At 42.7% G+C, this 13,855-nt stretch overlaps 1 protein-coding gene across 9 annotated transcripts in view; it reads left to right on the top strand.

Annotated features, from left to right (window-relative positions):
- Positions 1 to 13,855, top strand: part of csnk2a2b (casein kinase 2, alpha prime polypeptide b) — a 97,111-nt gene that overhangs the window by 58,749 nt on the left and 24,507 nt on the right. Inside the window, exon 1 of one of the 9 annotated variants that reach the window (XM_069901089.1) lies at positions 4,615 to 5,220. The exons of 7 other annotated variants lie outside the window; for them this stretch is intronic. In XM_069901089.1, the coding sequence (XP_069757190.1) occupies positions 5,117 to 5,220 (104 nt within the window). In that variant the 5' untranslated portion in view covers positions 4,615 to 5,116. Of the gene's footprint in view, positions 1 to 4,614; positions 5,221 to 13,855 lie in introns of those variants that run through there. One more of the 9 variants, XM_069901094.1, reaches the window with a different exon arrangement.

Genomic DNA, 13,855 nt, shown 5'->3' with positions numbered 1-13,855 from the left:
AATTCTAACAGGGTTAGAAAGGGATTGCAGGGAGGAGGATGTTTCCCTTAGATCGGGTGTAGCATATGCACTACAGCAAGTGTGGAAAGAAGACACACACATGAGGAGTCAAAGACTGATTTATTGCACTGGGAGCTCTGCTCATCTGAACACTGGCCTTGGATTGGCCGGCATTCCTGCTAGAGTTCCCTGTCTTCCCAGTGTGTGGAGGTCACCTGGGACGACAGCTGGTGTCACACCCCAGGTTTGGACAGTTGGCGTGTTCGTCAGCCATTTTGCGGGCCGGTCCATGTCTCTGTGCGCGGGCCGCGACATGAACCCCCTCCCCCAAAGAACTGGCAACTGAGCCATTGTCCATAGTCTTTGGTGGCCTGCCTGTGTTGCGGGGGTGGAGTGGAGACCGGCTCATTACAGACCAGATATGCCAGTTTCAGGCAGATGATGGTAAATGTCGAGGGCAAAAATGGAACCATTGTTTCTAATGACTTTGTAGGGCTCCTCGTAGGGTCATTGTAAGGGTGGTCTGTATGCGCTCCTCCTCATGAACACGTACTGGCAAGTTTTTAGGTCTTTCAGGACACTATCCTTAGGCTGGCCGTACAGTGGGGGTTGCCGTGGAACCAAAGATCCTAGCTTTTGCCGCAGGCTCTCAAGGGTTGCCACAGGATCTTCTTGGCATTTATTGGGGGCTAAGAACTCCCCAGGATGACTAACGGCATGCCATAGACCATCTCTGCCACTGAGGCTTTGAAGTCCTCCTTCGATGCAGTATGAATTCCCAACAGGACCTAAGGCAGTTTGTCCACTCAGTTGGGACCCTTGAGTTGGGCCATCAAGGCTGCCTTGAGCTGCTTGTGGAAGTGCTCCACCAACCCATTGACCTAAGGTTGATATGCTGTGGTGTAGTGGAGCTGCATCCCCAGAAAGTTAGCCAGCACCACCCAGAGTCTGGAGGTGAATTGTGCCCCCCCCCCCAATCCAAGGTGAGGTGCTCCAGAACCCCGAATCGGGAAACCCATGTGTCAACAAGTGCCCTGGCGCAGGTTTCTGTGGTGGTATTGGCCAGTGGGACTGCCTCCGGCCACCTTGTGGAGCAGTCCACCGTGGTCAAGAGGTATCTCACCCCACGGAAAACCAGTAACAGCCCCACTAAGTCAATGTGTACGTGGCTGAACCTGCGCTGCATCATCTCAAAAGTTCATATGGGTGCTCTTGTGTGAACCTGAACTTTGAAGGATTGAGAGTTTGTGCAGGTCTTGGCCCACTGGCTGACCTATTTACGAAAGCCACGCTAGACAACCCTGTTGGCCACCATCATGACCATGGCTCAGATTTCAGGGTGCGCCAGGTTGTGGATGGCTTCGAAAACCTAGCACCTCCATGTAGCCGGGATGATGGGGCGAGGACTGCTAGTAGAAATATTGCACAGCAGTGTCAGGTAAACTGGGACGTCCTCCACCCTGAGCCGGAGACGGCTGTCCTGTAAGTGGGGATCTCAGGGTCCTGCTGCTGTGCTTTGGCGAGAACCCTTGGTACAGGGTCTGTATTGACTAATTGCAGAGTGTGACTGAGCATTGGCCACCACATTGTTTTTTCTGTGATATGTTGAATATCTGTGGTAAACTTGGACATGTAGGACAAGTGCCTCTGTTGTTGGGCTGACCATGGTCTAATACCTTATGGAAGGCAAAAGTCAAGAGGCTTGTGATCAGTGAACACCCTGAATTGCAGGCCTTCCAAAAAGTAATGGAGATGTCTTACTGCCAAGTACAGCAATAACAACTCCTGGTCAAAAGTGCTGTATTTGAGCTCAGGGTGGTGGGGGGCGCAGAGGTGCCTGCTGAAAAAGGCCAGGAGTTGCCATTGGCCCTCGATGAGTTGTTCTAGCACAGTCCCTACTGTTGTTCTGGAGGTGTTGGCAGTTAGAGAAGTAGGTACCTCCAGATTGGGGTGGACCAGGAGAGTGTCTTTGGCCAGCGCATCTTTGGCATTCTGGAATGCCCTGGAGGATTCCTCATCCCAAGCAATGTCTTTTGCCTTGCTGGTCATCAGCACAAAGTGGAGGGGAGGTGTATGATGCATGCCACAGCAGATATGAACCTGTGGTAAAAGCTTATCATACTGGCGAATTCCTGCAGTCCTTTCACCATGTGTGGCTTAGCAAAGTGCTGGACCACCTCATCCTTCTCAGGGAAGGGTGTGGCCCTGTGCCTGTTAATTCTGTGCCCCAGGAAATCGATAATGTCCAGAGTGAACTGGCACTTAGCGGGGTTGATGGTCAGCCTAAACTCACTCAGACAGGTGCACAGTTGTCTCAGGTGAGTGGCGTGGTCTTTGCGGCTGTGGCTGGAGATGATAGTGTCCAAATAGATTAATGCAAATGGGAGGTCCCAGTCCATTATGTCCATTAGCCGCTGAAAAATTTATGCCATGCAGAGAAATTCAAACAAACCAAAGGGGATTATGATTGTAGTCTTGGGGATGTCCTGGTGGTGAACTGGGATTTGTTGCTACCCCAGGAGGAGGTCCACCTTGGAGAGCACCTGTGCTCTGTGCAGGTTGGCTGGAAAGTCTTAGATGTGGGGCACGGGCATCTGTTGGGTGTGGTAGCCTCATTTAATGGTCTCCAACCTTTTGCTGACTTGGGCATCACGTGGAGGGGAGAGGCTCAGGGACTGTCAGAGCACCGCACAATCTCCAGCTCCTCCATCTTTTTAAACTTCCCCAGGCTGAGCTTTTCAGGAGGGGGTCAGCATACCCTGGTATGGAGCAGGGGGCCCTTGTACAGTAGGTGGTGCCTTACCCTGTGCTTTGGCTTGGCTGCGGAGAATGGTGGCACCACTATCGAGGTGGGGGGCGGGTAGCTTGGCTTCCTCCAGAGGAAGAGTCTGAAAGGTTTTGCCATACACCAAATGCCATCCCTTGAGGTCAACCAGCAAGCAGTGGGTCTGAAGGAAGTCTGCCCCCAGGAGCAGTTGCGCCACTACCACAACCAGCCTCTGCACCCCATTGGTGATGGTAGTAGCATAGCTATTCTGGGTGTTCACTTTGCCTCTCTGCTGGCCTTGATCTCGCAGGGGGTCGTTTGTGGGGCTTGCTAATGTGGTCTACACATTGCTGGTGTCGTTCTTTGCTCTCCAGAGCATGCCCACCCAGGCAGCGAACCTCTGAGGGTTGTTGAAGTCTGATGCAAGAGCTGAATATCCTCAGACAGCTGCTCCAGAAAGACTTGCTCAAAGAGCACGCAAGGCTTGTGGCCCTCGGTTAACATGAGTATCTCACTCATTAGGGCAGACAAGGCCCTGTCCCTCAATCCGTCGATATGCAGCAATCGGGTGGCCCGAAAGTTAAGGTTAGTAGCTATTTGAGGGCTGTGTATTTGCCTTGCTGCCGTAGAAAATCTACAACCCTTGTTGCTGTGTCCTGATTGAGGGTGCTCACGACGTAGAAGTAGCAGGTGTTGTTTGCAGTGATGTTGTGAAGCTGGAACTGAATCTTGGCCTGCTTGAACCACACTTGTGGCTGCAACACCCAGAACTTCAGAAACCTGAGAGAGACTGCGAGGATGGTCACTGGCTCCACTTGATCTGTCATCTTTGGGACCAGTTGGACCTGTAGCGGTCACCAATGTAACATGCGGAAGTGTGGAAAGAAGGCACACACATGAGGGGTCGAAGTTGAAGACAGATTTATTGCACTCACACCTTTGCTTATATGGGCCCCAAGCACATCATCGAAGCGTTGGCCACCAGAGTTCCCCATCTTTTTGCGTGCAGAGGTCACCTTGGACGATGACCGGTGTCTCCCGCTCCCCTGGTCTATGCGGTCACTGCATTTGTCAGCCATTTTGCGGGCTGGTCCCTGTCTTCATGCCCAGGCCACTATAAAGGGGTTCTAGAACATGCGACCACAGTCTCAGATTTCAGGGCAAGAGAATTAAGATTGAGGTGTGGACAAACATTTTTACTTGCATGGAAGTAAACCTATGGAACTTGCAATTACTGATGGCTGTCGGGTCTGTGGACATCAAGTTATTGAAAAATACATTTCTTGACACAAAAAATGAAAAGGGACATGAGATGCATAAGATATTCATTCCTGTGTAATATTTTTAATGCTACTCTGTACTTTTGTCCTTATTTATAAAAGCCCGGTCCTTCCTAACTCTCCCCCCCCCCCCCCCCCCCCCACCACTTTTGACAAACTATCGCACATTTTTTATATTTTCCTTATGACAGGAAATGAGGCCATTCCATCTATTGAGTCTGCGCTGGTTCTCAGTTCATGGTTACTACACCCTGGTCAGAATTGTGCCCTCCACTTTACACTGCCAAATGCAATACCATCTCCAATCAGTCTTTAATGGCCAAAGTAGATGTGTGTATCCATATTTACAAATTCAATGTAAATCCAGAGGAGGGGGGGGGGGTTGCTGGATTTGGTGTGTATTCTGGGGCCAATCCATCCTTCAGCCTGAGCACCCGTCGCTGTTACCCCCTAAGGTATCCCAGATAACCTATCGGAGTTTGCAGCGGTTTATGTCGGGTTCAATGTGACGCCATTAGGGGCCGCTGGCGTCGGCGTTTCATTGGACTGTGTGAGGCAGTACTGTGTCTGGAGAGCTTTCATCAGCTTAGTTGGGCGTCGCTGGGAGGCGCTGCAGTCGGCGCGTGTCACTCCTCCCCCCTCCGCCCCCCGGCGCACAGTCTCATCTCGCTGACACACCGGGCTTGTGACCGGTTTCTTGCAGCTGCTTCTGTACCCGGTCGAACAGTTCCTTCCGCTGCGGGCCTTTCTCTGAGAGTCGTGCCTCGGCATCTTTAACCTTGGCTTCCGGTCCGGCTCACCCCGCACTGTTACTTCGCATTGCCTACCTTCTCCAACTGGGGCCCGCTCTCATTGCCTGTCCTTTACTACCTACCCCGCCCCGGGGAAGCTTTCGCTGGCTCCCCGGGCCCCTTTGCTGAAGTTATCCCAAGAGGTGGTGCGTGTGTGGTGGTCTGGCCTGGCTCCCGATAGTCGGTGTGTCCAGTGGCGGTGCGGCCTATTTCTCACCCCCGCGGTATCCCGCTGGGGATTTCACCCCTTTATCCCTGAGCTGAGCCCTGGCTCTGCCATGCCGGGACCGGCTACCGGGAGCAGGGCCCGCGTGTATGCCGAGGTAAACAGCCTGAAGCCCCGCGAGTACTGGGACTACGAGTTGCACGTTCCTGAGTGGGGGTAAGAGAAATTATGTATAAAGTTGATATAATTTAACACATCGATGTCTATTTATAGAGTGGGCAGTCTATAGGATGGATGTAAGCTGCTCTGCATACTAACTTAACAAGAACTTGCAGGGTAGAACTTTTAGAACAGGTAGAAATGTTCGTTTTTCTTAAAAAAAAGTAGTGTAGACTTTGAATGAATGAATGAACTGTTAGGATAGAAATACTTAATTATTAAAACCTCTTGAGTGGTGAAATTGGATTATTTTTTATGTCTTAATCATAACTTATGATTTTAATCCTTTTATGAATTGTTCTACATCATGAATGCCTTTAGGTTTGTTAATGTCAGCACTTGTTTTTAACATCCATGTATTATGTTGCTATTAAAGCCGTTTGAACCACACCCTTTTTATAAACTTCATACTTGAAAAAGAAGATTGCTCTATTTGTGTTAACCTATTGCCTTTTAGTATTTGGGTTATTATTTACCTAAATATTGACAAAGGTAGATGAGTGGTAGTGTCAAATGTGTGAAATTGAAACCAGTATTCTTGATGTTGGCTCACTGAGGGTTGGGAAAATAGATTTAACCCCAGGATGAGGCTTCTTTCTATGGGGTTTCATGTAGCATGTAAGACTAAGTAAAGTGCAATAGAGCATCTGCTTCAGGATTAACATTTTAATTGATCTTGTCAATTTATTTAAAAATACTTCCCAAGTCTTGTTGTTGGATTTTTTTAAAAAAACTTGGACTAAGATGGAAATTCCAGCAAAGCTGAAGAGTCATGGCTGCATAATCTAAAAGTGTAAAGGCATTCCTGAGTTGTACAAGGTGAGGAGTTAAACATTTATTTATTTTTATTCCTTTCATTTTATGAATTTAAGATTTTTTGTGGAAGTAAAATGAAAATTGGTGCTCCCTGCATCATCAGTAGAAATGACACTTGTATTATCTTTGCATCTCGGGCATACTTGCCTGAGCACCTTGCTTTCAGTCACTGCATCCAATGAAAACACATCTCTCTTCAAACTGACTGCATATAAAGGGTGGGAAACTTCTAAGGTGCACTTTTTTAATGAAGAACAATATGGGAAAGCATAAATCAGTAAAATATTTGCAAGGAATGTGAACAAATGTTAGATGTTATCACATTCCAAGTCCTCCTCATCTGTCCAGTGTTAACTTATTTTGCCTCATTCTTCTAAAGCTTAGCTTATTAATTCTTGTAGTTAAATTTTGATGGTGTTTCCCTCGTGACCTTTTCCTGCTCCACTATTTTTGCTCCCTCTTTGCAACTCAGGATCTCTATTTCATCTCCTTTCATCCCATTGTTCACATGCTTTTAGCAATCTGCATTACGTTGTAAAATTACATTCCTAAATTCCTCTGCTTCTTCACTTCTGTCAGACAAAATAATTATCTTTTTGGCATAGAGCATGTATGATCACATTATACTGCACTTTGATTTGCTTCCTGCTACTTAGGATAGGAGGACCAAATTAAAGTCCGTTTCTCCTCTTGTGACCAGTAGCCAATTTACTAATCGGTGGAGAGGTATGTTACCTGCTTTGCCACTCTATACTCAAATGGCTGAATGCAAATTTGCCTAACATGCATCATAGTTTATTCTGGGGTTGTGCTGCGCCTATTGAATGAAAGCAAATGGAGAAGCCAGGAGATCTAGTCATAATAGTAGACTTAGCCCAGCATGGTATTTAATGCAGAGAAGCAAGCATGAAATTGGCAGAATTCTATGGTACCTTCTTTAGCATTAAAATATCAATTGAAAACCACACTATTATTGGAGATAACATTGGTATTATTCAACACTGGCTATTGAATGTCAAAAGTCTGAATCACCCTTCTGAAATTTGGAACAGAGCATAATGTCCAATCTGACTATAATTAGACAATTTCAAGGAAAATAGTGGGAAAATATGTGCTGGAAGCAGTTTTTAAAAATGTGGCTGAGGAGTTCCCTGGAATAGAAACTTTAAACTAGAGTACAAATAAAGATGTAATCATAGGATAAGGGGACATGATTAAAAGCCTGTAAAATACACTTTAGACTGGTGTCAAAGATTTAGTGGATCTAGCTGGGCCAAAAGACACCCCATTTTGTGCTGACTTTGACAATTCTGACTTGTTGGAGAAATGAAGAAAGGAAAAATATAGATTTTTAAATTTTTAGGGAAGGTTCCTGATCAAGAAATATAAATGCTGATGAGAGATTTCATAGTATCCTGGGAAATTTTGGAGAAAAGAGGTAAATTTTAAATTTTGCATATCAACACCACTTGATGATGTTTGTCGTAATTTCTGGTTACATTTTGTTGCAATATTCCTGTATTTTCAAAATTACAAAGCGAAACTCCAAGCTTTCCAATATACCATAAGGAACCAAAAGATGAATAAGGTGAAAACAAGCAAGAAATATCCAGAACTGTTGTTCCGCAATAGAGAAGCTTGGGAATCTTTATCAATGAGAACTATCTTGGTTTAAGATGAAATTCGGTATAAAACAGGAGTACTCGCATGTCAGGCTGCAGCTGTGGAAGAGCAACAGAGTTAACATTTAAGATTGAAGACCCTTTTCCAGACTTTAACTTGAAACGTTAATTCTCTTTCTCTTGCCACAAGTGCAGCCTTAACCAGAGTATTTCCAGCAACGTTTCAATTTTACATTTCCAGCATCTACATTTCTTTGTTTATATTCCTCACCATGTCATTTCCTTTGTACCTGAATGTTTGTGAGCTCCTACTGACAGATACTAAAATATTAGCTGATGTTCCACTTTAATGCTAAATTGAACTAAATGCTCTTCTAATTCAATTATTTACTTGGGTACAGTCTTGTCGGATTAAGTTTGATAATATGGTTTAAAAATGGTCTTTTGTACCAATTCTGCTTAAAAGCAGTAAAAGCAGAACGCTGAAAAGAATGTTAAATGTTGGGAAGTCTGAAATTAAATGGAAATCTCCAGCAGTTCAGTGGCATTTGTGGAGCAAGAAATTTTAAAAAAATTGGGTTCATGGTTTGCTATCATTTAAAAAGTGTTTGTTCAAAGTAGATTTTGGTCATGAAGGAAGACAAGGGATATGGGACGGTGCTGGAAAATGCTGCGCTGATGGAAGATCAGTCATGACCTTGATGACAGAGCAAGCTCAACATTAATTGAGTGATCCTTGTAGCACATATTAAATTTTTTTGTTTCTTGTGTATCTAAATGGTGTGCATAGACTCTTGATGTGGCCTCATGGCACTATAGTTTGTAAGGAAGCCTCAAGATGGCACCCTGAACAACAGAAAGCACTCATGAGGGAATTTATAAAATGTATTCAGAGTAATTCCCCTATAGAGTTCCTACTTTCTAAAACCACAACTGCTGAACAGCTGTAGCTAGGGAGGGTGTGATGCAATCTCATGCTCCAGTAACATTTATTGTCACAGTGTCTGTAATAAATACAAACAAAATGAATTGGACATTAGAGGCAGAATGTCCATAAATCAGATGTTATTGTTAATGTTATTTATTAAAATTGAAAGCCTTGGGTGTGGACACTAGCTGGAACAGGAATAATGAATTGAGATATTTCATGGTAGATGAACAGCAAATACTGGCACAGGCAATATGATTATGGTAAATAATTGCAGAAAAACAAGGTTACAATAAATTTTTAATAAATACACAAACATGCTGAAGTAACATATTAATAAACTCAATAGTACAGAAACATCTGTGGATTGCAGAATTATCCAGGTCCTATGGACAAAATTTTAAACCCTACTGCCAACCAATGAATTATTGGACAAAAGGCCAATTTAGGCTCCACGCAACTTTATTTTAAAAACTTTTTTGTAACATTTATTTCCTATCTTTTACTTGATTACTTGTATCAGCTGGATTGTTGGATAAACTGGGCACCCTAGTTTACATTTGGAAGCAATATCATGTTTAGTAAATTTAACAAAATAATAGAGGTATTTCTAGGCAATACCAATGTCCTATATCCTCCTGTGTAAAGTGAAAGGTTGATCTTCCCTGTTCTAAGGAGGAAGGGGGATGCAGGTTTTATTTGTGGGTTATTTGCTGTTTTAAAAAAAACTGCTGTTGTGCAATTGCAGACACAAACGAGACCACATAATATATTTTAAAATCCTGTTATTGGGATACCTAAAATCTGGAATATTGAAGTTGATGAAAGAAACATGATGCACACGTTAATGTCAAAACTGTAATGCCTCTCATCCGTTTTCATTTGCCATTCCTCAGGTCAAATAAGTTGAAAACTCTATTTTGTCCAGTTTTTCCTGTGCCAGTGCAGGCTGTTTGCTCCTGTTCTTCTGGTATGTCATCCAAATCTGTTATGAATTAGGTTGTGTATTAGGTTGTTTTGACTGGATTCTTCTGCTCCTCATAAACTTGAGCATATCAAAATCTTTACCTTAACATTTACCATCTAACTTTCCTGTCATTCGATGCTTGTTGACCTGAAGTACTCTAGGGTCGTTGCAGACTTTATCAAAACAACTGTGGATGACTGTGTCTCCATCAAATCTTTCAAGGTTTTTCCCAAATGGATGAACAATGAAATCCAGAAATCTCCTGAGAGCTAGATCACAGGCATTTAAATCCAGAGATCCAGAACACTTTGCAGGGAGCAGGTATGACCTCCAGGGTGAAATGGAGATTCCAGATGAGAATGGAAACGACAAAGGATATCTGACAGCATGGCAGGGCCTAAATGACATAACCTGCTACAAAATCAAATCTGGTGCAATGTGAAACAGCAAATCTTCACTCCCAGATAAACTCTATGCCTGATTTGACCGGAATAAGGAAGAGCCACTGCACCACATTGATGATCCTCTACTGTCAGTACTAGAGGATAACATGCAGGCTGCCTTCAGGAAAACAAAGCATCCAGTCCGGATAGAGTACCTGGCCAAGACTAGTAAACCTGTGCTGACCAGCTTGCCAGTGATTTAACAGATATCTTCAACATTTCCCTCTGGCAGTGTGGGCTCTCTACCTATTTCAAATAGGTCCCAGTCGTTCCTGTGCCTAAGAAAAATGTGGTAACCTGCCTAAATGACTACTAACCAGTGGCACTCACAACCACTGGGGATGTTTTTTTCTTTTGAGGAACTGGTGTTGAAGCAGATCTGCTCCTGTCTGAGTGGCGATATACAGCTATTCCATAGCCTCCTGCAACAATAGGTCTATGGCAGATGCCATATCACTGACTACACAAAGCCCAGGAACACCCGGACAGCAAAGATACATACAATGTGATGCTCTTTATCAATTACAGTTCGGCATTCATCACCATTATCACTTCAAAACTGATCAGCAAACTCCATCCCTGACTGTAATTGGATCCTGGATTTCCTCACCTACACACCACAATCATTGAGGATTGGTAAGAACATCTCCACAATCTCCATCAGTACTGGAACACCACAGGGCTGCATTCTTAGCCCCCTGCTTTACTCTCTTTACGCCTATTGTGGCTTGGTTCGACAATAACACCATCTACAAACTTGGATGGCACGGTTAATGTAGTGGTTAGCGCAATGCTGTTCTAGCAATTGGGACTGGGGTTTGAATCCCGTGCTGTCTTTAAGGAGTTGGTACGTTCTCTCCATGTCTGCATGGGTTTTCCCTGGTTTCTGGCTCTGGTTTCTCCCACAGTTAAAAATAATCAGGTGGTTGTAGGTTAATTGGGTGGCGATACCATAGTGGTGGGTTGAGAAAAGGGCGATGAGTCAACATACAGGAGGTCGAATGGTGCACTAACAACAAGCTTGCACTCAATATCTGCAAAGGCAAGGAGCCAATTGTGGATGATAGGAGGGAAAAATCAAAGGTGTACGATCTAGCCATCATTGGAGAGGTGGGGAGGGTGAGAAAATTTAAATTCCTGGTAGTTGCCATCTCTGAGCACCTTTCCTGGATTCAACAGAAATATCATCCTGAAGAAAGCACATCAGCACCTCTACTTTCTCAGGAGTTTGCAAATGCTTGCAATGACTTTGTAAACCTTGGCAAACCTCAGGAAAGTGTAGGGGAGAGTATGCTGGCCGGCTGCATCATGGCCTGGTATGAGAGCATCAATACCTCCGAGCGGAGAGCCCTGTAAAAGTTAGTGGGCAGCCAAAATTCTCCCCACTATCTAGAAAAATCTACATGAAACACTGTTGTCTGAGAACAGCAGCGATCATCAAGGATCCACACCACCCATGTTCTGCTATCAGGAAAGAGGTATAGGTGCCACGAGACTCGTACCACCAGGTTCAAGAACAGTTGCTATGGCTACACCATCAGATCCTAAACAAACTCTGGGGGGATGGGGTCCAATCATCATGGAGTAAATATTGGATTTACTTTTGTACTTGTATTTTTTAATTTTGTAATTGACTGCATGTATGGTCAAAAATTTTAAATAAGCTATTTTTAAAAAAAAACAAACTCAGACTTATTTAAGAACTCTTTGCACATTATTTATCATTAAATATTTATTTTCTGAATTGCAGTCTTTTTTACATTTTACTCTTTATTTACATTTCTCTCTTTTGTAAATGAATCTTTCTTGAGCACAGATTTTTTGCACTACCCTCAGGATTATAAGTGATGTCATGTATGTACTGTGACAATAGATTTGAACTTTGATTCGTGATTAACCAGCAGCATGATATTAGAATTCTCATTTGCCTCTTCATATCCTCTTTTTATATGATCTTATCTTGCCTTTCATCCATTGGAGAACTCTGCATCTTTGCCTAGCACTGTAGACTTTCATTCCTAAGCATTTCCACTTTCAGGGTCCTATTTAAAACATGCCTATGTCAAAGTTTTCAGTCATTTGTCCTAATATTAGAATGATGACAATTTTTGTATTTTTTTTAAATCTTTGAAAGATCCTGGAATTATTTGCAGAGTTTAGGTTTCTTTACAAAAGCAAATTTGCCTTCACTCATTAAATGTTAAAATTAAGTAACTAAGAATTAATTTTGATCATATTGGATCAAGATCTTGTAGTCTTGAGATTGAGATGAAATGGTTAATTTAAAAGCATTGTTCTACCAAACCAATTTGGAGTATTGAGACTATTGAGGATAGTTACTTCAATCATGTGGGGGCCATTCCATTAATTGACTTGAAATTAATGCAGCATTGCTTTGTGTAGTTTTGTGCTTGCAAAGTAGTGTCTGCAGTCACTTATTCACAAAGCAGTGAGTGAATTTATTAGTTGGCCTTTGCTTTATGATGGCTGTGTGCTTTGAGGATCTGGCAATCACAAGTACTTTCCAGTGTCATGTCTGTGACTGTAATACTTTTTTTTCAATTTCATCTGTAAGGAGCTTTTTAAAAGTGTTTTATTTTTAATATCTTCTGTAAACAATGCAGACATTCTCCTTTCTCTTTCCTACTACCAAAACTAATACACTACCATCAATGCATTTACAGCCACATTTTTTTCTCTCACTTTTTTGCTTTCTCCTGAAGGCCCTGCCTAATTTAGTTGTGGTTATTGGAATTAGCAATTCCAGAGTATCAATTCCAAGAATCATTTATCTTTGTTATAGATGGCGTTTGTGATCATTTGATAGAAGAAATTATAATCTCCAGTTTGCTTGTATCTATGGGCAGTGGTCAGAGTAGCATTCACAAATTTGAGTCTTGAAATTTTCCTCTTTGACATCCTTAGCACAATGCTAATTATGGAGTTCATTCAGCTGTCCGAGATCTTATCAAAAATGTGTCATTGCACTAGGAAAGGCAACGTTTTCTGACATTGGTGATTCTTCGGATTCTCTATGAATGGTTGGAATAGATCATGTTGGACTAGTCCCTCCTGTTTATGTTGTCATGGTGAAAATAGTTGAGGGATACATAGTTTCTTGAAATATCCAGGCTTTAAAGAGTAAAATGATCATCTGTATCAGTTCCATGTCATTTTACATTTCTGAAATTCTCTAGAATACCCACTATAAATAATGTATCTTTATTCAGGTGAGACAGACAGGAGAGTAGTGAAAATAAACCAGAAATGAATAACAATTAACAACTTTGCCACATAATTGTCATCACAAACCTGTCAATTTGAGCATTAATAATGTTTTCCAAGGAGATTTACATTTTTTATAAATTAAAACCCAGACAATCCTTTCCCCTTGGTTTCTTTTTACTGCTACAAGTCCACAGCTAACTCTGTCTGCTCATCAGATACTAATGACCAATACAGTAAATGTCATTTGAAACCAAATGAGAGATAATAGCCATTGGCTAATATGTAGGGAAGCCTGAATATGCAGGCCAGACATTGAGCTGGAAAATAATCTGCCAATGTAATTCTCAATGTTGTTAGTCAGTGCGATTGTTGGAACAAATTCCTTGGTGACATGTATATTTGATTGCCCAATAAATTGATTTAAAAAAAAATACATTTCATAGATGTAATTTGCATGTTTTATAAAATTCTTGCCTTAGGTTAGGGTTTAATTCCTTGACTCAAAATCTTGGCTGATACTGAGAGCTGCCATTATTCTGAAGATTACAAGAAATGGAAGTGGTTTGGCTAAATCAGCAAACTCGAGCCAGTTCTGCCCTTCAGATAGATTATGGCTAATCTACCTCCA

This window comes from Narcine bancroftii, chromosome 10 (assembly GCF_036971445.1).
Source record: "Narcine bancroftii isolate sNarBan1 chromosome 10, sNarBan1.hap1, whole genome shotgun sequence".
Lineage (NCBI taxonomy): Eukaryota > Metazoa > Chordata > Chondrichthyes > Torpediniformes > Narcinidae > Narcine > Narcine bancroftii.
The sequence above is the reverse complement of the archived record's forward strand: the minus strand, read 5'-3'. Positions and strand labels throughout refer to the sequence as shown.